At 60.4% G+C, this 22,153-nt stretch overlaps 3 protein-coding genes and 1 long non-coding RNA gene across 31 annotated transcripts in view; 2 read left to right on the top strand and 2 right to left on the bottom strand.

The window, feature by feature from the left end:
- Positions 1-4,389, bottom strand: part of KIF1A (kinesin family member 1A) — a 41,291-nt gene extending 36,902 nt beyond the window's left edge. For 19 of the 27 annotated variants that reach the window (XM_048313977.1, XM_048313978.1, XM_048313980.1 and 16 more), the window contains exon 1: positions 4,230-4,389. The gene's annotated coding sequence lies outside the window, so the exon portion shown is untranslated. The remainder of the gene's footprint in view (positions 1-4,229) is intronic. The other 8 variants (XM_048313998.1, XM_048313999.1, XM_048314003.1 and 5 more) reach the window with 1 other exon arrangement.
- A 1,607-nt stretch (positions 4,390-5,996) lies between these two features.
- On the top strand, positions 5,997-10,141 carry AGXT (alanine--glyoxylate and serine--pyruvate aminotransferase). Its single transcript, XM_048314979.1, has 11 exons — positions 5,997-6,291; positions 6,416-6,608; positions 6,947-7,011; positions 7,084-7,184; positions 7,421-7,491; positions 7,818-7,902; positions 8,182-8,277; positions 8,525-8,594; positions 8,713-8,808; positions 9,008-9,136; positions 9,476-10,141. Exons 1-11 carry the CDS (start codon positions 6,052-6,054, stop codon positions 9,581-9,583), a joined length of 1,254 nt encoding a protein of 417 aa, XP_048170936.1. The 5' UTR covers positions 5,997-6,051; the 3' UTR covers positions 9,584-10,141.
- Positions 9,309-14,967, bottom strand: MAB21L4 (mab-21 like 4). The gene is made up of 5 exons (XM_048314978.1): positions 13,943-14,967; positions 12,638-12,860; positions 11,651-11,804; positions 10,497-10,853; positions 9,309-10,302 (listed from the first exon to the last, which is right to left on the bottom strand). Exons 1-5 carry the CDS (start codon positions 14,424-14,426, stop codon positions 10,210-10,212), a joined length of 1,311 nt encoding a protein of 436 aa, XP_048170935.1. The 5' UTR covers positions 14,427-14,967; the 3' UTR covers positions 9,309-10,209.
- Positions 14,340-17,940, top strand: LOC125331094. Of its 2 annotated transcripts, XR_007205858.1 has the most exons (5): positions 14,340-14,464; positions 15,619-15,681; positions 16,300-16,378; positions 16,462-16,596; positions 16,833-17,940. It is a non-coding gene; the product is annotated as an uncharacterized LOC125331094 (long non-coding RNA). The 2 variants fall into 2 exon arrangements; XR_007205857.1 differs by having other exon boundaries at positions 15,619-16,378.
- The last annotated feature ends 4,213 nt before the right edge of the window (positions 17,941-22,153 follow it).

Raw genomic sequence — 22,153 nt, 5'->3', positions numbered from 1 at the left:
TGTGTTTTCCCATAGTGGAAATGAAAAATTCAGGAGAATTGGTGGAAAAAAGGGGGGGATAGGGAAGAAAAAGCAAATCCACAGAATAGAAAGTATCCCAAGAGAAGGGGATGGCTTTAAAACTACCTGAGGTTTGACAGCTGTGGTTTGATTTCCAAGGGGGTGAGAGGAAACCATAGGCACAGTGGAAAAATTTGCAGCAAGAAAGTGTTACAAGCTTGGCACTGCCTTTCAGAAACCTTTTGCCTATTTTAAAAGTGTGCTGGCATGTCCAACAGCACACAGAGGACAAAGCTTCTTCTGTTGGAGTTCCCAAACCCTCCTCTTATCTTCCCGCTGCGACGGCTCCGGAGCTCCCACTGTGCTCAGCCAGTGATCACACCCATAAATTCCAGAGTTCAAGCATTTGGTCTCAGGCTTTCTTGAGCTTGGATTATTTTAAGCAGGTGTTTAACACCACCCTTGAGTCCCTAAGCCAGCGAGTGGGCTGCTGCCTGCCAGTGGCTTCTGCCTCCCCACTCACATGGGGGAAAGGAAAAATTAAACAGAAGTGTTTGCCAGGGGGGAATGAAAAAGCTGTTTTTCCCATGAAACCATTGGATATATTCCCATATGGAAGGGCTGCATCTTCACGAGGCCATCAGCTCGAGCTGCTTCACCCTGTGGCACCACTCAAGGACAATGGATTCATCCGCAGGCTAAATCCCATCCACACCTGACTGCCGATGTCAAACATTTCCCTCTCCTCCCAAGGCAAGACAGCTTCCTTCCCCCAGCTCTGCAGCCTCTCCAGGTACCAGGGCTCTGAAGAGGTGGGTCAGGTCCCTAGGCTCCTGCCTCCTGCACAGCCACCAGAACAGCACCCCCATCAGTGAGCCCACCAACCCCAGGACCGCCTGCTGCCTGCCACGGGCCACCTCAGCCCCTGCCCTTATTCCCTCCCAGCCCTGTGCCATTCCCAGTCACTCCAGCTCTATCCTTTCCCATGAAGAAACTCTGGTTTCTCCTTTGAACCACTTTTCCATGTGCCTCATCCTGCTGTGTACCTTCCATTGATGCTGCTTTCCTTTCTTCACCTTCTTCTGCCTGGTCAGCCCCACACCCCGTACCCCCACTGTTGCTGGCCATGAGAAACCCCCTCCTCACCAGCAGGACCTTTTCTCTCTCCCTGCAATCCACAGGCCATTTCCCAGTGTATTCCCATCCGGCTCTCCTTGCCCAGCAGTGTGAGCTCCTCTCCCAGCCAGTATTCCCTGCTGCAGAGCCCCAGCTCCATTTTCTGCTCCATCCATTTCCTCCAGCTTCCTTGGTTGGCAATGCACTGCTTCCCTCTGCTCCTCTGCAGCTCTCCAGTTCCATCCCTGCCATGGCAGCACAAGGACCCCAGGCAACATTGTGTGCCCTTGGGGACCACCAGCAGACACTGACCCAGCTGCTTCTCACCCTCCTTCCCTTCCTCTGACTCACTTCCCTGGCTCAGCTGCAGGGAGGAATTCAGCCTGCACCCACTTAACACAGGAGCATCGTGAGCCACGGCATCACTGGTCATGGGCACTCAGCATCCCATAAAGAGAGGGGCCAGGCTGCAGGAGCAGGGCCAGGGGCAGGGCCAGGCAGCCCCCCCAGCCTGTGGGTGGCTCGAGCCCAGCCAGCTCGCCCTGCCTGGGGACAGTGAGAGCAGCCACCGCCTACTTAATCCGCTGCCATCGAGAGAAATTCAATAAGCCGTGACCAGCCTTGTGCTGGGAGCGGGCCAGCACTGGAACCCCGCTCCCTGTTCCCTCCCTGCTGCCTCCCAGGGCTACCCCACACACAAGGGAGGTTGCAGAGAGGAATGGCCAAGGGGGTCCCTGGGGCCAGGGAGCCAGGGTGAACATCTGGACCTGTCTCCCAATTCTGCAGGGCATCTCTTCCCCCACTTCTCATGCACCCTGCTCGCTCTGCCCATCCCTGTGACACACCGGTCACCCCTAGTGAGGAGCAAAAGGCCTAGAGAGCCATGATTAACTGGATCAGCTAAGATTAATTGGGCAGAGATTAGCTAATGAAACCTCTCTTAAGTCCGAGGGCTACCAGCTGGCAGCATCCCTTGCTGAGAGGTGACCAATGGGACAGGGAGCATTGTCCCCAGGTGCCACCAACAAGCAAGCTCTTCCCCAAAGGATGCTAAGGAGTGTGCTATGCTGCCAGTCCCCCAGCTACAGCAGATGATGAGCTGCCTGCACGCAGGGAAATCCAAGGTGAGTTTCCCTTTGTCTGCACGCATCCAACCCCATGACACCTCAGTGGCGAGGGTGGATGCCCTGTCTAGCTGCACCAGTGTATTCTCAGCAGCTGCCAGGCTTTGTTGTGGTGAGTCCTTCCCCTGCACCCTTTGTTGGGGCCCCCCAGCTCTGACTGGGACCACGGGACTCTGTCCTGCCTCTAGGGCAGCAGGGAACATGCTGCCGGATGACATGGCACCATCAACGCCTGCCAGCCAAGCTCCTCACCCACCTCCCGCCCCACACAGGACAAGGGACCATGACAGTGCAGTTTTCTCCAGAGCAGCACCTGCAGGCAGGGAAGCAGCTCAGAGGACAGCCCAGGACAAGGGCAAGTGCTCCCCATGCTCAGATGAAATCCAGCCCCTGCTTCCCCAGTGCTGCCACAGGCATGCTGCCCTGTCCCTCCTCACCTCCTGCCCACCCCAGTGCGGGACACAGCTTCAGGGCAGAGTTTGCAGCTGCCTGAGAATTCCCATGCAGATTCAGTTTGCAGGCAGCAAATGTAAGGATGTGGATGAGGGGTTCTGCTCCCCGTCTCTGCTGCAAAGTAACCCCACCTGCCATCCTTGCTCCCTCCATCCTCTCTTCCAGACACTCAAACCCCAAGCAGGGAAAAGCTGCATAGAAAAGGCTGTGAGCGCCAGTGGGTGCCCAGCATTGCTGGGCACAGAGAAGGGTAGCCAGGAAGGGGGTGGACAACAGATTCCCATACAACCCAGGGCTTGAGGGGCTGCAGCTCTTGCCACACGCAGGGAGGCGGAGGGTGGTGGCAGCATCTTTGCCAGCGCCAGCTGCCACCTCCCAGACAAAATGGAGGTCAGCAGCAGCATGCCGAGATGGCAGAGCCACCACACCCCTGGCCATACCCAGGGGAGGAGGAGGGTCTGCTGCCTCCCTGCCCCCCCAGTGCCACAGAGGCCACCTGCATGGGGCTGCTCTGGGTGCTGGGGCATGGAAGGATGCCTGGCTGTGGGGTGGTAGGGGAGATGCTCGGCTCGTTCCTTGTCCTCCCCGAGCCCTGATGCTGTCGCATGGGACCTGAGCAGGCAGCGGACCAGCTCACACGGGGTCTGCAGGATCTAGGGGAGGGGTCACTGCCCCATGAGGGAAGAGGGGGAGGAGGAGGAGGAAGAGGAGGAGAAAGAAGCAGAGGAGTGAGACAATAGGGCAGGTGCAGGGCTGCTCCCTGGGAACCTGGATGACCAAGCGTGGAGCTCTGCACTAGCCCTGCACCCCGGGACCTGCCCCTTCAACAGCCAGCAGCCACTGCACTGGCCCGCAGTGACATGGCGGCCCTTGTCCAGCCACTCCACAGCGCAAGGTCACCGGCAGCTGCTCGTCCTTGGGGGCCAAGAAGAGTCCCAGCATCGCCGTACCTTTGCCAGCTACCCGCGGCGAGAGCCCCAGGTGGGGCATCCACCACTCCCTCCAGCGCTGCTGCCGCTAACTCTGAAGCATTATGATGATGACGCAAGATGGCTCAGCTGCATAACCAGAGCCATCCGCCCCGGAGGGAAGAGCAGGGTTGGCTCTGGGGTAACAAGGGGTTACTATGCCCCCCGCCATGGGCTGCGGGGATGGCATCCTCCCCCTTCGCACCCTGGCTGGGGCCGGGGCGACAGAGGCGTCTCCTCATCCGCGGGCAGGGCCCCCCCTCCCCAGCTGGATCCTTCTGGAAGACGGGGCGGCACCCGGCGGTCACCGCGCTGGGGACCCGAGGACAGTTCTCCCCCCCCTCAACTTTGAGCATGGGGGGCCCCGCAAAATGGCCACCGGCCGCAGCCCCTCCGCCCCGCCGGACCCTCGGGGATGCGCATCCCGCTCCCCCCCGCCACGCCTCGCCCCCGCCGGGGCCACGAGGGGCGGCACCGCCACCCCGGAGAAGCCCCGGTTCCCCCCTCGGCCAGCGCCCGGGGGGCGCGGCGGGGCTGCCCCGTCCTGCGCGATGCCGCCCGCCCCTACCTGTGATGCCCCTGGCCGTGCCCGTGGCCGCGCCCGGTTCGGAGGGGCGCAGCGCTCAGCCGTGGGCGGGGTGCGCCGGCATGAGGCCGAGCGTCGCGGTGAGATGCGATGCGATGCGGTGCTGGTGTCGGTGCCGGTGCCGGTGCGGGTGGCAGCGGCGGCCCCGCCCCTGCGGTCCCCGCCCCACGCGCTGGTTGGCGGCCGCCGCCGCCGCCGCCGTCCGGAGGGGGACGCGGGGACCGGGAGGGCGCGCTCGGGGATGGAGCGGTGACGTCAGCGCATCCCCCGGCCCCGGGAGCGCTGCGGAACCGCCGCAGGGGCGGGGCGGGGCGGGGCGGGGCGGGGCGGGGCGGGGCGGGGCCGCTCTCTGCTGCCGTCGCCTGGCAACCGGCACCGGCCCGGTACCCGGTACCCGGTACCCGGTACCCCGATACCCCAGTACCCCGGACCGTACACCGCTACCCCTGTTCCCCGGCGCAATATTCCGAGGTGCGGCCCCCGCCAGGGCTTTCCTGTGCCCCCGGCCCCGGCGCCGTCAATTCGCTCCTCCGTCCGCCGAGCCCCCGCCCGCCGTCCGGGGCACGGCCGCTCCTTCCCATCTGCGCCCGGGATTCAGAGCCAGCGCAGAAAGCGGATTATTCCTTCGCTGCCAGCTGTTTCCAGCAGCACGGCCACCCTCGCCCCACGGCAGCCCCGAGGCCACGCGTCGGGTCCCCGCCCCAGCCATGCCCCAAATCTCTCCCTAGAGGACAGGCAGCGGGGAGATCTTCACCCGATATGGCGCCATCGCTTTGGTGGGATGATGGCTGGGCAGCAGTCCCCAGGCTGACTGTGGCTTCCATCATCCATGCGGGAGCAAACACATCTGCCCCCAGCTCCTCTCAGTGACAGCCATCCAGCTGCTGGGCAGATGTGCTCTCACCTGGCACTGTTGCCGGCCCCATGCCTCTGTCCCATCTGTCTTCAGCAGCGGCCACTGGTGCCAGCTCTGCTGGGTGGGAATTCTCACACTTATTCTGTCATCCCTAGCCAAAGCTTTGCTCACTGAGGGGCTCCTCTGGACAGGACCCACTCATGGATCTGCTGAAGCTCGCAGCGGGCAGCTTGTTTTCATTTCAGGGCATGGATGGCAGAGAATGTGCCAGAGGATGGGCACGATGCAATGTGCTGTGGGTACCCATAGCAGGTAACAGCGTATCCAACTGCCACAAGGGCCTGTGGCATCATCAGGATACACTGGGATGCTCATGATCCAGGCTGAGCCTGCAGAGCACAGCTCGCTGTGGCAGGGACTGTGTCCGTGTCCCAGTCCATAGCTCTGCCCTGGAGCACATCAGCCCACTGGCCAGCCTCCTTCAGGCTGTCACCCAGCCAGATGTCCCTCTGCAAGGCAGGTCCCTGGACAGGGAGCCCTGGTCAACAGGATCTTCGTGCTGCAGGAGGAGCTATGACCATTGGCAGCTGTGTCAGACCAGCACAACCATCCTGGCACAGGATCTGGGTGCTCAGAGCAGGGATCCCACCTGCTGGGACACTGTTGGGAATCATTAGCCCTGGTGTTGTGGGGGCCATGGGAACAGGGACTGCCTGGGTGCTTGGGAGTCCCCGAGGCTGGCATACTTGGGGAGCAATGCCCTGAGCACTAGCAAGGGGGCACCCCCAAAATAGGGGGCCCAAAACAGCAGGGATAGCACTGGTGACACATTAACCAGACAGAGGAGGCAACCAGGGGTAGAGTCCAGACTGGTAGCGGGGAGCACTGAATTCCGGGTCAAGGTCCGTGGGGACACTGGACACTGCCGACATAGGATACATTGCTGCAATGCTGGCTGCTGCTCAGGCAGCCTCCACTGCTCCTCTTCTCTGGGCTCAGCTCCTAGGGACAGCACGTCGTGGCATGGCCACCAGCCTGCTCCACGTTCCCCCACCCCAGGGACTGCTCCGGCCCCTGGCCGTGCCAGAGAGGCTGCTGCTCGGGCCAGGGCCCAGCAATGTGCCCCCCCGCATCCAGGCTGCGGGTGGTCGGCAGCTCCTGGGCCACATGCACCCTGAAGTGCTGCAGGTGAGCTGCCCCAGCCCAGCTTTCCTTCCCTGCCCTCCTCTTCCTCACCCCCAGAAGGAACTGGAACAGTTCTGCTGGGGCAAGAGGAGCAATAGCAGTGCTGGCCAGTGTTCCGCTGCCGCAGGTGATGGATGAGATCAAGGCAGGCATCCAGTACGCCTTCCAGACGCAGAACCGGCTGACCCTGGCCATCAGCGGCAGCGGCCACTGTGCCATGGAGGCCGCCCTCTTCAACCTGCTTGAGCCTGGTGACACTGTGCTGGTGGCCATCAACGGCATCTGGGGACAACGTGCCGCCGATATTGCCAGGAGGCTGGGTATGCTGGGAACAGCCAGATGGCATGGCCGGGCTGAGGGGACTGGGCTTGAAGGCAGGATGCCCCAGTTTGCTGTCGCAATCCTGGCAATGCTCAGTGACATGGCTTACAAAGCCAGAGAGCACTCTCCTAGAGAGCACTCCAGGATTTTTCCAAGAGTCATGTCCCTCTGTGTATGGTGCTTTATGGCTTTTCCACTGGGCAAATCTGCAGGAGGCCAGACTCTGGCAGGCAGCTCTGCTCCTGGTTCATGCATGACCAATTGCCCCATGGAGCAGGTGCCTGCCCACTGGGAAGCATGCCCAAACCTCACTCTCCTCTGCCCAAATTCCCCCCAGGAGCCAATGTCTATGAGCTGCTGAAGCCCCCAGGCAAGTACTTCACTCCACAAGACATTGAGCAGGTGAGTGCTGGCCACTATGCCGAGGGCACAAGGTGACCTCCAGTGTGGTCACCTTTCCTTTGTGTCGTGCAGGGCCTGGTGCAACACAAACCGTTGGTGCTCTTCATCACCCACGGCGAGTCCTCCACAGGGGTGCTGCAGCCACTGGAGGGGCTGGGCGAGCTGTGCCACCGGTCAGTGCTTGGTGGGCACCCGCAGCAACTGAGGGCACCCCAAGGTCACCACTGGGGATTTGGGCCCGGGGATTTATATGTGCTGGGCTTTTCTCTGGCTCTGCTGTGCTGTGCTGGAAGTGGTTGGTGCCAGTGAGACACACAGCCCCTGTGGGGACCAGGGTGCCAGGGCTGTAGGCAGAGGCGTGGCAAGAAGAGGTGGCAGGAGCACCAGGCTGAGCTCTGTCTTCCCACAGGCATGGCTGCCTGCTGCTTGTGGACGCAGTGGCATCGCTTGGGGGAGCCCCCATCTTCATGGACCAGCAGGGTAAGAGCCACAGTGCCATCATGGGCAACCAGGGGACAAAGGGGCTCGTGCCTGGGACAGGGAGAGAGAGCAGTGGGATCAGCCCCTCTGCCTGCATTTTGGCTAGCAGCACTAGAAACTGGTCCAGCTGCAGCCAGAGAGCCTGTTCCCCCTGGGGGACCATCAGCAGTACAGGGGGCCTCCCAAAGCAGCCTGAACACAAGTAAGACCTGCAGTGTGTGCCATCCTTGTGCTTCCCACCTACCACCTGCAGCTAGCTTGGAGGGCTCAGTGTTTCCCTGCTGGGAGCCTCTGATTCCTAAGGAGTTGTCTTCCCTCTCGGGCAGAGATCGATGTCCTGTACTCGGGCTCCCAGAAAGTCCTCAATGCACCCCCCGGCACTGCCCCCATCTCATTCAGTGAGCGAGCCAGGTAAGAGCAGCCCAGCCTCACCAGGGTGGAAGGCGATGGGGCTGGGGGAGGCTGTTGCCTCTCTCCTTTGCCAGCCACCTGCTTCAGTCCCGCTCTGTGGCGAGTATGCCCAGCAGCAGTGCTGTGGGGGTAGAGCCCATCCCATCCCTGGGCAGTGACGGCGAGCTGGAGCCATAATCTGCACTTGCTTTAGGGGAGTCCTCCCTCCCACAGGACCGATCCCACCTTGGAGCTGGTGGGGTCAAGGTCCGACCTCTCCCCAGTACTCTGTTTTGCCAGGGAGAAGCTGCTGAAGAGGAAAATGAAGCCCCTGTCCTTCTATCTGGACATGGGCTGGTTGGCAAACTACTGGGGCTGTGACGGGGAGCCGCGGAGGTGAGGGCAGGCTCTCTTGTTACAGACGGCTGCAACCACTCCCCACCCAGCCTTTGTCCTGTCCCGGGGGCTGCCTGCCCTTCAGGGCTCAGGCCCTGCCTCCCCATCACCCTGGCTGCTGGTCACAGCTCTCAGCACTGGGTGATGAGGAGGAAGGATGCTGTACCTCGGTTTCCCCGACCACGAGCAAGGGGCTGCTGTGCTGCAGCCAAGCTGAACTCCTCTGGGTGCCCCTTGAGTTTTGCAGGTACCACCACACGGCACCCATCAACAGCTTCTTCAGCCTGCGGGAAGGCCTGGCCATTCTGGCAGAACTGGTTAGTGGCACCAGACAGGCAGGGGAGCACCAGCAGTGCCCATGGGGCTTGGAGGAGCAGAGGGTGCCAGAAGATGCCTGTCAGCAGCAGAGACCTTCTCTCTGCTCTCTGCCCACAGGGTCTGGAGAGCTCTTGGGAGCAACACCGGGCCAACTGCACCCAGCTGTGCCAGGGTCTGATTGACCTGGGACTTGAGCTGTTTGTGAAGGAGGAGGTGGGTGCAGGGCAAGCCCACCACCACCACCACAGAGTAGGGGCAGCATGAGGACTCAGCCCTGTGCAGCTGGAGATGTGCCTGTCTGGGCAGCTTTTGATGCCAGAGAAAAAGCTCCCCGCTCAGAGATGCTCTCCCCTGGCAGCGTGCTGGGGTCACCAGGGGCCGTGGGATTGAACCCAGTTTCTCTCTTCCTCAGAAGGCCAGACTTCCCACCATCACCACTGTCAGGGTGCCTGAGGGCTACAACTGGAAGGACATCACAGCCTTTCTGATGGACAGCCACGGCGTGGAGATCGCCGGGGGCCTGGGCCCCACGGTGGACAAGGTGGGCAGAGTCCTCCCCTCCTGCTGCCCATGGCTGGGCACCGAACCCCACATGCCCTGCCCCTGTCTGGCTGCCGACAGCGAGTGCGGCTGGCTGTGTCCCATTGCCCGGAGCAACGCATAGCAGCACAACCACACACAATCACCACCTCATTGAATAACCACGCACGTAATTAGCGGGGTGACACCTCTTTATAGGAACGGTGTGAGTTAAACACGAGCAAAGGAGCGGTGCACAACCGCTCATGCCCGGCTGCGTGTCCCCCGCTCCGCACGGGACTGCCGAGGCACAGTCACAAAGGTGGGTCCTGCAGGGAGACGCTCACCCTTCTCCTCCCAGGTCCTGCGCATCGGCCTCATGGGCTGCAACTCAACCGGTGCGAACGTGGACCGAGTGCTTCGAGCCCTGCAAGATGCCCTGAACCGCTGCCACCGCAGCAGGCTGTGAGCACCCCTGCCGGGGAGGGGGAGGCTGGGGGAGGCGGCCTGGCACTGCCCCGCACGCCTGGCTGCAGACAGCTGGCAGCAGAGGGACTCCACTGCCTCCCTGGGATGCTGGCAGGAGACACGGCAACACCCAGCAAGCCAGGCCACAGTGAAAGAAGCTGGGATAGCACGGGGCATGGAGGAGAGGGCTGTGCTCAGCAGATGTGAAACATGGCTCAAAACCCCTTCTCTCATCACCCCAACAGCCTGGCCCCTCAGTTCTTTCCCTTCCTCTGACCCCAGGGCATGCTGACCCTCAGCAAGCTGACAGAGGGCTGGATGCAGGATCTGACCATAGGTCCCTTCCCCTCCCATCACCAACAACCTCAGCCTTCCCTACCCTGCAGTGCAGAATGCCAGCCATCCCCCTCCAGATTCTGTACCATGGGACGAAGCACCCAGTGCCCAGGTCCACCAGGGCAGTCAAGAGGCTGTGTATGCCCCCCAGCTGCAGCAGATGTGCTCACTCCCCCACACCACCTTTCCCCAATAAAGTGACACAGCAGCATGCTGCTCCCTGGCCCTGTAGCTCTCCTTGCACCCCCCCGAATTTCGAGACACCCCAACGGGGCAGCAGCAGGGTCCCACTCATCTCTGCTGAGGGATTTCTTGACGGATCTTGGAGAGGAGCTGGGACACTGCTGAGCGGCGTGCACTGTCCTGGATCCGGTACACCTGAAACTAAAGGCAGGTGGGAAGTGAGGGGAGAGGGCTTCCCACTCTGCTTGAGCTCCATGCTCCAGCACTGCCAGCCTCCCACAGCCTCCACAGCATGCCAGAGGGCTCGGTGGGGCCAATTCCAGCGCATCCCAAACTTCCTAGCCCAGGTGGCTTCTGGTGCTGCCTCACGAGATCAGCTGAAGGGCTGGGGTTACCTGGCTGAGCAGCATGTCAAAGTAGGCTGTGTCCCAGTAGGACCCATCCTCTGCGGGGAGCTGCAGGAGGGCTCGGGTGTCAGGGTCTGCCTGCCAGCTGCCACTGCACGCATGGAGGCCAAAATGGAAGTGAAGGAAGCGTTGGGGGTCCCAGGCAAAGCTCTCGACCATATGGTAGAGGGAGGCAAGGTCTGGGGCTGCTCCTTGGAAGAGGTTTTCCTCTGGGTTCAGGAAGTGGGGCAAGTGCTGGGTGGCCAGGCAGCGGAGAAGGATCACCAAGAGCCGGTAGACAGAGCCTTCTATGTCCTGCCAGTCCTCCGGGGAGGGGAAGAGCTCTGTGCTCCACAGCAACACCATCTGTGAGGAGGGAGAAAAGAGCACAGGATCAGGCACAAGGCCTGATCCCAGGAAGGCCCACCCTTCACACCCTGCAGGTCACCATGTAATGACCTGTGGGGCTGAATCCATGAGGGCCAGAGCAGATGATACTTTTCTGAAGGTCAGGTGCATACATGTGCCCTTTTTCTTCAAAAAAAAAAACCCACAACCACCACCCCCAAAACATCAAAGAGTGCAACACAAAGCAAAGTACGCAGGATTTGGGTTACTTGGAGCTGGAGCCATTCTGTAAGCAGAAAACATCCTTGCACCCTTCTTGACCCTTGATGGCTTGGAGAGCCATCAAAAGGCAGGGCACACCTGGATTGTGTCACCACGAGCTGTCCCCAGCCTGGCCAGTTGGCATGGCTCCAGAATGTTGAAAACAGGTTGGGTGGGGAGAGGAGGCTTTTTGTCAGCAGCAATGCCACCCTCAGCCTGTACAGGCACGTCCATGGCAGCACAGGGATGCCATCCCCAGCAGACACAGGCAGCCTGGGCCAGGGGATGATGCCCTGCACATCAGTGCAGAGCCCCACCTCTGAATGCACAAAGTGTCTCTGGCTGGGGGTTGCTGGTTCAATCCAAGGAATAAGGACCAAAGCCCTCTAACCATGGCCAGCAGCAGCACGCATCCCTTCCAGACACAGCCACGAGCTGGTACACCCCAAAGCACTGCAGGCACCAGCCCTTGTTGCTGGAGCTCTTCTGCAGGGGAGCAGTCTTGGCTCTGCTTCCCCAGAGAGCCACGGCCCCAGGCAGCAGAACTAACCTACCTTCAGGTGGTTGAAAGTGAGACTGCCCTTCCCAGCCTCCCCTCCCCAGTCCTGGTCACGGAGCTGGTCGAGCAGGCGAAGGCTGTCCAGACGGGGTCCCTTCAGGGTGTCCACTGCTCGGAGCAGCTTCAGGATGGGAAGGTGAGTGGAGGATCTGGAGGAAGAGAGGAGTCTGGTGGGAAGGGAGATGAAGACCTGCATCCTCCCAGGATGGGGAGAGGACGCCTGCAGTGACTTCATGTGGTGAGGGGGATCTCCCCATGCCACACACATGGTTCCAGTCGTGCAGCATCTTGGATTTACCCCCTGCACTTGCCTCTGGCAGAGCAGAACTTGAGAGGTGTGGAGTGAGATGGGAACACTGCTGAGCAGCTCCTGCCTTCCCAGGAGGAGCAAGAGTGGGGCGAAGTGAGGTTGTGCTCCCCTAGGTGTAGTGGAGAGGGCTGCAGGCTGCCCCAGAGGGGAGGCTGGGTTGGTTCCCAACGAGGGGCCGAGCATCCAGCTGGACCACCTTGTTCCCAAAATAAATATGGACTGGTCCAGCTAGCTATTCAACCCCTCGATGGGGCCGGGCAGTTGTGCTGGCAGGCAAGATACATGTCAGTGCAGCCCCATTCCACCCTGCAGCCCACCCTGGGAGGCACCTCATCACCCTGCTGCTGCCAGGTGCCCAGGCTTGTCTCTGAAGCCCAAGCAGGGATCTGAGAGCTGCCACCCTCTGCACAGTCAGGGTTCAGCTCCTGTGAATAATTTCAGGGGGCTTCTTCAGTTGCCTTCCCCCTCTTTACCTGAGCTGTCTGAAACTTGGCTGAGGTTTTTTTCTCCAACATAGGAAAGAGGGTTTGGGCATCATGAGGGGGTGACTTCAACCCGTGCTGACACGTCCCCGCCCTTTCCCAACCTCTTTTTGCTTACACCCAGCAGTGCTGCCAGCCAGGGGGGGATCACTGGCGCAGGACCACCCTGCTGTGCAGCCAAGCCTCTCACCTCCAGCAGTGGGGAGAGGCAGGGACAAAGTGGGCCTCTTCTGTGGCCTTCCTGAGGCTGCCTTCAGGGAAGCCCCTGTCGCTCTGCCGCCCCTGGAGCCGGAGCGGCTCTTGCTGTCTCCTCACCACGGGAACAATGTCAAAGCGAATGGTCTTCCAGCTGCCACGGATCAGCAGGGAGAGCTCCATGGCCTCTTCCCGCAGGTTTTCAGCACTGATGTCACCTAGATGGAGAGGGTTTGGCAGCAGTGAGGAGGTTAGCACAGCCGGTCCCGCAGGCTGAACCAGGTATGCGCTGCAGCGCCGTGGCCACGTCCCACCCCACTCGACTCATCCCTTTCCAGTGCTGCTGTTTGGTTGCAGTTCCCCGGCTAAAACCCCTCTCCCAACTATGCCGGGGTGGTTTTAAAGCAAGAAGCATCGCGGGGCTCAAGGTCAGGCACAGCAGGAAGTCTCAAGCAATCAAACTGAGCTGTGCTTCTGGGTGGCTGAACAGTGCCAAGAAAAGCAGTGCAGTCCAAGAAAAATGGATCAGGAAAGGTCCACTGCTTTGTGGGGGTGGAGGAAGATGAAGGTCACTGGCTTGGCCACGGAGGAAAGAGGGAATGGTGGACCTGCTGGGACTGGGTTAAGAGACCTTCAGACCCACTGAGGGTCCTCTCACATCACCCTTTCACCCTGGTTGAGCTTTACATCAAGAAGCACACTGGGAGATGAAAATGCAGGAAGAAGCTTATGGAATTGCTATGGGCATTTCCCAAGGTCCCTTCCCACCATGTCTTTTCCGAAGACACTGCTGCCAGCTGGGGCCCATGTGCTCACAGAGTCAGACCCATGCTCCGGGGTCCTGGTCCAGCTATGATGCACTCCCAGCTCACTCTCCAAACAGCCTCCTCCAGGGAGCAGTGGGCACTTGGAGGCCAAGAGAGGAAGGGGAGAATGTGGTTAGGGTAAACCAAGCACACCAAGTCCTTGAGCAAACCCTAGCTGGGGACTAACAGCAGAACCCTGCACCCACCAAGAAGGGTGCCACCTGCCCCAGGTGAAGATGCCTGAGGATGACTCTGATGCCATGGGATGGCAGGGAATAGTTTGCATCTCCCCTTCCTCAGCTGAGGGCAAAGCCTATCCCAGCACACAGCAAGGTGCTCGCTCACCTGCTCCTGCAGGTTTTGGGTGGGCCACACGCCCAGGAACATACGTCCCAGCATGTTTGCACGGGGATCACTGCCAAGCTGGGAAGCTGGGCTTCCCGGCAGTACTGGAGGCAGCGCCTGGCTGGGAAGCGCCCTGCCAGCGTACGCACCTGGCTGAAGCAGGAAGAGGCGTTGGCAGTGCACGATGGCTGAAACAAGGAGCTCTTTCAGGTGCTGCAGGATTTTGCCTGGAACCAGGCACCCCACACCACCTCCGTGCTCCATCACATCCACAACGTCAGTCCAGTCCTCCAAACCAGTCCCTGGAGAGCACACTTCCAGATAGCAGGTGTTCGGCTCTGAAGGATGCCTGGCTGGGGTGTCCCAGGTCTGGCACGCCAGCACGTGCAGGGTGTCGCCGTCAATACGCAGGGGCATCTCGAGAGTGACAGCATCCTCAGAGGCACAGAGAGCGAACTCGAAGGCTTCCAGGTTCCTGGCGTAGTCCACAAGGAAGCGGGGTTCCTTGGCATGGACGCTCTCCAACAGGGTGAGCAGGATGTCCTCAGCCCGCTGGAAATGCTCCATCCGCTGCCTCTCGCGGGACACGATCACCCCAAGGTAGCTGTGCCAGAGGGAAGTGTTGGCTTCCATGGCAGCTCTGCTGCTATCTTACGAGCAGGAGTAAAAAGGTGCGTGGGCAGGGAGGGCAGGGCTGGGTGCCGGCGTGGGGCGGGCGGAGGGAAGCACAGCCAGGCGGTGACAAGCACCAGTGCTGGGTGACTCTCAGGGAGAAGTCCAGGGCGAACCCAGGGCGGGGGCTTGAGTCACACCGTGGCCCCTCTTCCGGCACTCCAGAAGGGTGACAGCGAGTGCTCAGTTGGTGGGTCACGCCAGGGTCACGCTGTGCTCTCCCACACCTCTCTCGGCACAGGGACTGCAGAGGGTGCCGGCAGCACCCTCTGAGAGCCAGTGCCACGTGAAGGCGACCCACTGTCCTCCCGCCCCGGCCCAGCTCAGCTCTTCCTGCCCGGCTGCTCCCAACCCGTGCGGCACCCACGGGAGCTGGGCCGTATTGCGGGGCTGTGGAAGGGCTGCACGACCCTGAGCCTGCCTTGCCGGTGCCCAGAGCAGCCCTGCAGGCCCAGCGCAACTCTGTCTGGCCCGGAGAACATCAGGCTCCAGCGTTCCAGGTGCGGCAGCCCCCGGCGCCTCTCTGTACGAGCGAGCCCGCCCCGCTGCGCAGATGGGCCCCGCCCGGGGCGCGGTTTCCTGCCGGGCTGCGGGAGGATCGACCCGGGAGGATGCACAAAGCGGGGCTTTCTACCCCAAACCCGCCGGGGGAAGGGGTCTGGGAGCGGCGGGGCCGGTCCGTGCGGTCCCTCAGCTGCCAGGGGGCGCAGGAGCTGCCGGCCCCCGGCCGCGGTTCGGGGTCCGGGGCATCCCGAGCTGCCTGCGGCCGTACCCTCAGACCTGCCCTCGCTTCTCCCCGTCTCCCACAAATCCCGGCATGGGGGTTTCCGGGCACGTTATCTTTTTGAATGCCGTCACCTTCCAGAGGTACAGTTCCCGAGCTTCGCAGGCCTGGAGCCGGAGCTCAGTGGTTATGGCCGGAAAGCTGGGCTCTCCCAGCAGGACAGCGTGGTTCAGCCCTCCCAGGCTTTCCTGCGACCTGATTCTGCCCTTGGTCATAGCAGGCAAGGGAATGGGGAGGCTCTGTCGCAGCAGGGGTCCGTGTGGCAAGGGGGCCCGAGAGGAGCGTGGGGACTGCTTCAGAGGAAGGGAGGGAGACCTCCTTCGGCTCAGGCTTACCCTTTTAAACAGCCCAGATTCTGCATCTCCCCAGGGTTATTTCCAGTTCGTCCTTGTGCCTCCTTCAGTTCCCCGTGGCTGAAGAGCTGCCCTGCAGGTAGGAGTCTGTCCCTCACGGTCGTCTGCCCTTCTGCCAGCCGACTGGAGGAGCTCTGCTTTCCAAGGGTCAGAGATTCCGCCTACAGAGCATCCTTGAGCGCCTGCAGTTCGAGTCATTAAGCCTGCACCGGGCTTCTTACTACCAGGAGGCTGTGGGTGCTCTGGGCTGGGGAGTCTCAGCCAGCTTTTAAACCCCTGACAGTGGGTGATGGGCTCTCCTTACCTGAGCCCTGTGCTTCGGGTTTCACCCCATCTGAGCAGGGGGCCCCCACACCAATGGCTGTCTCAACCAGGGCTGAGGGTGCAGGTCTTACCCTCCTCCATCATGTGAAGACAAACTGGCTGGAGTCCCAGTGAGGGACCAAAAGCAACAGACCCCCATCAGAGTGGCTTGGGCTCATCCTGAAGAATGCTGAACCCAAGCCAGGCAAGACAGATTACTGCTTCATGCCTTGATGAGGGAAAAAGAGGGCAGAGAGATGCAGCCCACCACTTTTCTGGGGGTGGTGGGGCATGGCTCACTGCTGGCAGGGTTGCTGTGTCCCCATGGAGCATCACTTTGTCATGGATGGAGTCCCTGCTGCTGCAGCAGCAGCCAGGGCATTCCTTCTGTCAGTGCCTGGCAGGAATGCTGGAGGGGGCTGTGGGCATCATGCAGAAGCTGAACTGAGAGCCAGGAGTGGTACTATGGGAAGGTAAGGCTGGGCAGGGCAGGGAAGCATGGCTGTCCCCCCAGATGTCTTGGTGCTAGTGGGGTAACCGTGCCCTCTTGTCACAGTGCTGGCTGAGCCCACAGCGTGGCCCTGACATCCTGCTGCCAGAGTGCTGATGCCAGGAGGAGCGAGTGTGACCTCGGCTCATCTCTGCCTTTGACATCTGCACTTTTTGGACCTCTGGGTGCCACAATCAAGAGGTTGGTGCTGCAAATGCTGCCTTCTGCCCCTTCCTGCAGGCTGGGACCTCCCCTTTTCCCCTTTTCCCCTTTTCCCCTTTTCCTCTTTCCTCCTTCCCCCTTCTGCCTTTCCCTTCCTGCTTCTTTCTTCCTTTTCCTCCCTCCTGTTCTTCACCCTGTTTTTCTCCTTTCCTATTCCCCTTCCCCCTTCCTCTACCACTTTCTCTCCCCTCCTCATTCTCTCCTCTCCCCCATAGGCAAGGGGCCAGGCGCAGACCCTGGAGGAGCATCTTCCTGGCTGCTGCCAGGCACAGGCAGCACAGAGAGTGACCCTGCTGCAGGCACAGTGTGAGAAGGAAGAGTGATGCTGGGTAGTGGCATGTTTGGTGACAAAGCTGGCCAGCCAGAAGAGGTGGGAGCAGCTGGAGATGCTGCCAGATGCTGAGCAATGCTCTGAGCAGGAGGGAGCACAGCTGGCGAGGGGAGGGAATGCTGTAGATCAGGTAGTGGGGGACAGAAGCTCCATCCCACATGGGTGGGTGGCTGAGCCCTGGCTGGGGCTGTGCTACATGGGATGAGCCGTAGGGCAGGCACACTGCATGGCTGGACATTTGGGGCAGCACCTGGACACTCAACCCCACAACCAGCCCAAGCTGAGCACACTTCTACTGGCCCAAAGACAGCGGGAAAAAATTCCTAGCGAGAAGGTCCATAGTTAGACTGTGGAAGACATGGCTGGAGTGCACAGTGTCCTGTCTGGACAAGTCACTGGAGGCTGGTGGCAAGTGCCCTGGTACTGGCAGACGGTCTGGCCTGAATGAGCTAATCACTGTTTCCATCTCAGCATTTTATGGTTCCATGAATTTTTGCTCTGTTAGAAACAGGAGAGAGAAAACAACCCCAAAAATAAAGGGCAAGTACAAGCAAGAGAGAGGAAAAATCCTGGCGGCATGGGAGCACTTGGCACAGCAGAGGTGGGCGAGGAGCTGCAATGAGCCCCCAGTGTCCCTCACCCAGCTTGCCTCTCTGTAGGGTTGTGCAGTGTGACTGCTGCACCCCAGGCCCTGCAAGATGCCGTCATCACCCAGCAGAAAGGTACTGGGGTGCTGAGCTGGTGGGTTGAGGAGATAAAGGGGCACAGGGGCACTGGGATGCAGGGGGTAGGTTATGCTCTGCCCCAGCACTGCAAGTCCCACACTTCTGCACCCCACAAGCCCCCTGAGTGGCATGGCCCCCAACAAAACAGCTGGGATGGGGAGGGGGGACAAAAGCAGGGAAGGTAGAGAGGAAGAGAGAGTAATTTAACATGACAGGCTGTTTATTTTGGCAAAAAGGGTTTCTTTTCAACAGATTTCAAAGCTCGGCCCTGGGGCTTGGGGGGACCACACAGAGGGGTGGGAGATGAGGGGTGCGAGACAGGGGGGGTTCAATGGGGCACCCAGACTGAGAGGGAGGGAGAAGAATCCCCTGTCTGTTCATCCCTGGGGCATGGCCAGGTTTTCAAAGCCCTGGGTGTGCTTGCACGCTGCAGCGGGGTGTCCCCATGGGTGCCCACACTCCTGCACACACATGCTTGCCTACATGAATCCGCACACATTCGCACGCTCCCCTTGCCCCTGCTCCTTCCTCCAGGCCAGGGCTCAGCTGGAGTCTTGGCTTCCCCTAGTGACATTTCAAAATAGGCTGTTTATTAAAAAAAAACAAAAAACAAAAAAACCAAAGGGGGGGTGAAATTGCTAGGAAAGAAATAATTATTATAATCACATTAAGAGCTTTGGCTGTAAAACCCTTGTGAGGGCGCAGGGAAGGAGCTGGGGCTGCTCTCTGCAGGGAGTACAGGGGGCAGTTTTCCTGCCTTGTGCTCTTTTATTTTCCAGTCCTGATCCAACAACACCTCCCCTCCTCCCCTTTTTCCTCCCCTTTATCCTGGGAAATGAAAACAATTTATTTAATGATGGATCATCCCTTTCTCTGGTCACTGACCTTCTGGGTGAATTTCTGCTGAGCTCGGTGGAAAACTCGAGGCTGGGTTGTGGATCCCATCTGTGGATGGGGGAGGGGGGGAGCTCACCCTTATCCTTCCCAAAATCCACAGCAACAATCCTGGGGAGCAGGATGGGGCTGGCAGAGAGGGTCCCCACCAGGAAATCCAGCAGCAGACTTTGCTGCAGGCACTATCCCTACAGACTGGGGGCTTTGGGGGCAGATATGGGAGCCCCAGAGCCCTCCCACCCCTTCCCCTTCTCTTCCAGAACACCCTAAGGGGTTCCCAGCACCCACTGCCTTCTCCTCGGCCTGGTCCAAGGTGCAAGGGCTGGGCTGGGGTGCAGTGCTGAGGTGGGAGCAGGGAATGGAGAAGTGATCTCCACCCTGCCAACAGCCCTTGCTGCCCAGTGGGGCTTTCCTTGCTCAGGGTGTCTGCGGGAAGTGGTTTTCGGACCTGATCAGGAATGAGGCCAGGAAGGCATGTGGGGCTGCATGGGGCTCCCAGCAGCAGCCGGTGATGTATTCCCGTAGCAGGCGGCTTGGCCTCTGGCCCGTCCCCTGTTTGGCTGGGTTCTGTTCCCTGGGGAGGGGACTGCTGGGGGAGTGAGGGGAGAAGGCAGCATCACAGCCACCTTTGGCTGGGGGGAGGCGGGAGTGGGGGGGTGTGTGCTGTCAGCACCCAGCACGCACTGCCCCGGGGCCCCCGGCAGGAGCACTGCCCTGCATCCCTGCCGGTCCTGCTCAACCCCCAGCTGACCTGCGGAACCGGGATGGAGCAACCCAGCATCCAGCCCCCTCCCCTCTGGCCCTTCATCTGCCATGGCCTGTTGCTCAAAGCATGGTTCTTGTAAAAATGCGTAAATATTTATACAAGAATAATTTAAAAAACATGGTCTGTCAAATAATCAAAGCAGCAGAACATCCGAGGAGCTTTCAGCTGGATTGGGAAAGCCGGTGTTGCTTTCTGATGCTCCGCTGCAATGCTGGAGGTGCTCATGGCCAGCCCCAGCCATGTGTGATGCCTGACTTGCCGATGTGGCTTCACAGCAGGTTTGAAGTCTTCATTAAAACTGGTGGCGGGTTGGCTTTCACTTGCGTTAACCCAGCTGCCTGCTGCAGGAGCCTCAACTGGGGATAGGATCTCACCAGGCTCTGGTTTCAGCCTCACATCCTGGTTTTGGCACAGTTCCCAGCACTGGGAGTGCCCCAGAAGCCAGGGATATCCTTGGGTGAAGTGCTGTGTCCCTGTCCTCCCCTGAGATGTGTGGGGAGTGACAGGGTGGCAGCTGAGCTGGCAGGGTGACTGACCCCTGGTGCTACAGGGTTGCTGGGGCACTCCCTGAAAGCATCCCCATCCCTCCAGAGCCAGCAGCACCCTCAGCATTTCAAAACCTTGGCTTTGCAGTGGTGGGCAAGAGCCTTGGGCCAGGGCTTCCCCCAAGGAAGAGGATTTGTGTCCACCTCAGTGGTTGCACATCCCCATTTGTGCTGGTGTCAGCAGTCACTGGCAGAGCCACAGCTCCTCTTCTGTGTCCCAGCGGCACCGTGTTCACCCAGCATCACCAAACAACCCTGAGCTTCCCAGGGCAACAGCACCTGGAACCCCACAGGCCCATGTCCTTCTGCTCATTTGGGACTCCCCTGGCAGGGGGGAGGGGACACAACTGCAACCCAGCAACGTCCCTGCCACCACAGCTCAGATGACACGTGGCCACCAGATACCCAGGCCATGTGATTCAGAAGGGTCTCAGGGCGGCAGGAGGAGGTGAAAGGATGGGAGAGGGGAAGAGGTCCCCCCTGTTCCCCTGGCCCTGTAGAGTGGAGGCAGGCATTGCTGGGGGTTTGGGGGAGCGGGAGCTGGGTGTTGCAGTAACCTCCATCCTCCTGGCTGCTCTCCAGCCCCTTCCCACCACCCACATCTATGCGCATGATCTCTGTTGCTGCATTCTTTGAGCCTGGGCCAGATAACGAGTTCAAACCTCAGGTCCCCTCAAACACCCGCACACCTCCCTGGGCTACCTGGCTGCCTCTCCCACCCTGGGGAGGGAGCTTCCAGGACTAGCTCTCCCCCACAGGAGGTGATGCTTGTGCCACACACGTGTTTGGCACCCGCAGGGAACGCTCTCTGGGCTTGGCCCAATTAGCTGGAAGGGAGGAGAGAGCCAAATCCAAACCATGTGCTGACCTGCAGTCCCCTCTGCCTGAAAGCATCCGTGCTGAATGCGCTCTGGATCATTAATAGCTCCCCAGGCCCCTTCCACATGTCCCGTTCCCCGAGCACGGGGTCTGACTGGGGTGGGGGGTGGGTAGGGCTTTGTGCTCTTTCCCAATGGTTTTCTAGGGCTGCCTTTTGTGGGAGGCAGGGGGCTCCAGCACGGGGCTGTGAGTGGAAGCCTGGAGGAACCAGGGGGTGACTGCCTGTGGATTTGGGGTGGCCCTGAAACTGTGATGCCAGGTTTGGGGCTCAGTGGAAGGGGTCATTTATACAGGGATGTTTATACAGGCTTGGGGTGAGCGGAAGGATCTCTGCCTCCATCTCTCGCTCCTGGAGGTGGCATCTACCACTCCCTCTGGCACAGCTTTGCAGTGGAGAGCTGGTCCCGTAGCACACCTAGTGCCCACTGGCCTTCACAACCCCCTTACTGGGTGTCTGTGGAGTGCAGGAGGAAGCACCAGGGCTTAGCACTCTGGGACCTATGATGTGGTTCTTTGCTGGGGAGCATCTCCAGCTGTGAGTGCCAGGGAAGCTGGGATGAGAGTCCAGGACACCCCTGGGACCTGCACCATCCCCTCCACAGCCCGACAGCCTCACCAGAACTGCCCACTTGGATGGCTGTGGCAGGTCCTGGCCCCATTTTGGTGGCCATCAAAGAGCTGGACACCATAAAGGGGTGGCAGAAAGGGGCATCTGTTCCTGGAGATGGAGTGGGTGGCAGAGGACAGAGCTTGGCCAGATGGTGTGGAGAAAGGGCTGCTTTCCCCCACACTCCCCCCAGCATTCTCAGCACAGAGCCCAGCTTTGCACTGGCTCCAGCTCCAGGCCCAGAGGAAATGTCTGCAGCTGGGGCCCACAGCTGTTCTCCTTGCTCCATTTACTGCTTCCAATTTAACATCCCAGGGAGCTGGGCTGGACAACATGGGGGGAATATGGTGATGCTTTCCTGTGCAAAGCCTGCCTGGAAGAAAATCCTCCCCTCATGCTTGGGATGGCTGCCCTTCCCCTTTCTCAAGGTAAAACCTACCAGGAGAAGCCCAGGATGGCCCTGTGGGGTTGGTCCTGGCAGAGGGGCAGGTTAGTGCCACAATATCCCTGTGTTCCTTGGAAGCTGAGCTTGGCATGGCAGGGCCAGGGGATGGGACTTTTGGGAGCGCTGGGCTCACTCTGGCGGGTGTAAAGTGGTAGAGGGCAACGGCCAGAAGATGGCCCTGCAGTCACTCCCCGAAAGAGATGGGTCTCAGCTGGCATCCCAGAGCCACAGGTTGGCTGTGTGGGGAGGATGGCAGTGCCCCCGCTGCATCCCACCACGGCGTCCCCCGAGGCCGGGGCCGGGACCAGGGCGTGCAGCCTAATGCCTTCCAGAAAATCAGTGAT

This window comes from Corvus hawaiiensis, chromosome 10 (genome assembly GCF_020740725.1).
Source record: "Corvus hawaiiensis isolate bCorHaw1 chromosome 10, bCorHaw1.pri.cur, whole genome shotgun sequence".
NCBI classification, from domain to species: Eukaryota; Metazoa; Chordata; class Aves; order Passeriformes; family Corvidae; genus Corvus; species Corvus hawaiiensis.
This window is presented reverse-complemented; position numbering and strand designations above follow the sequence as displayed.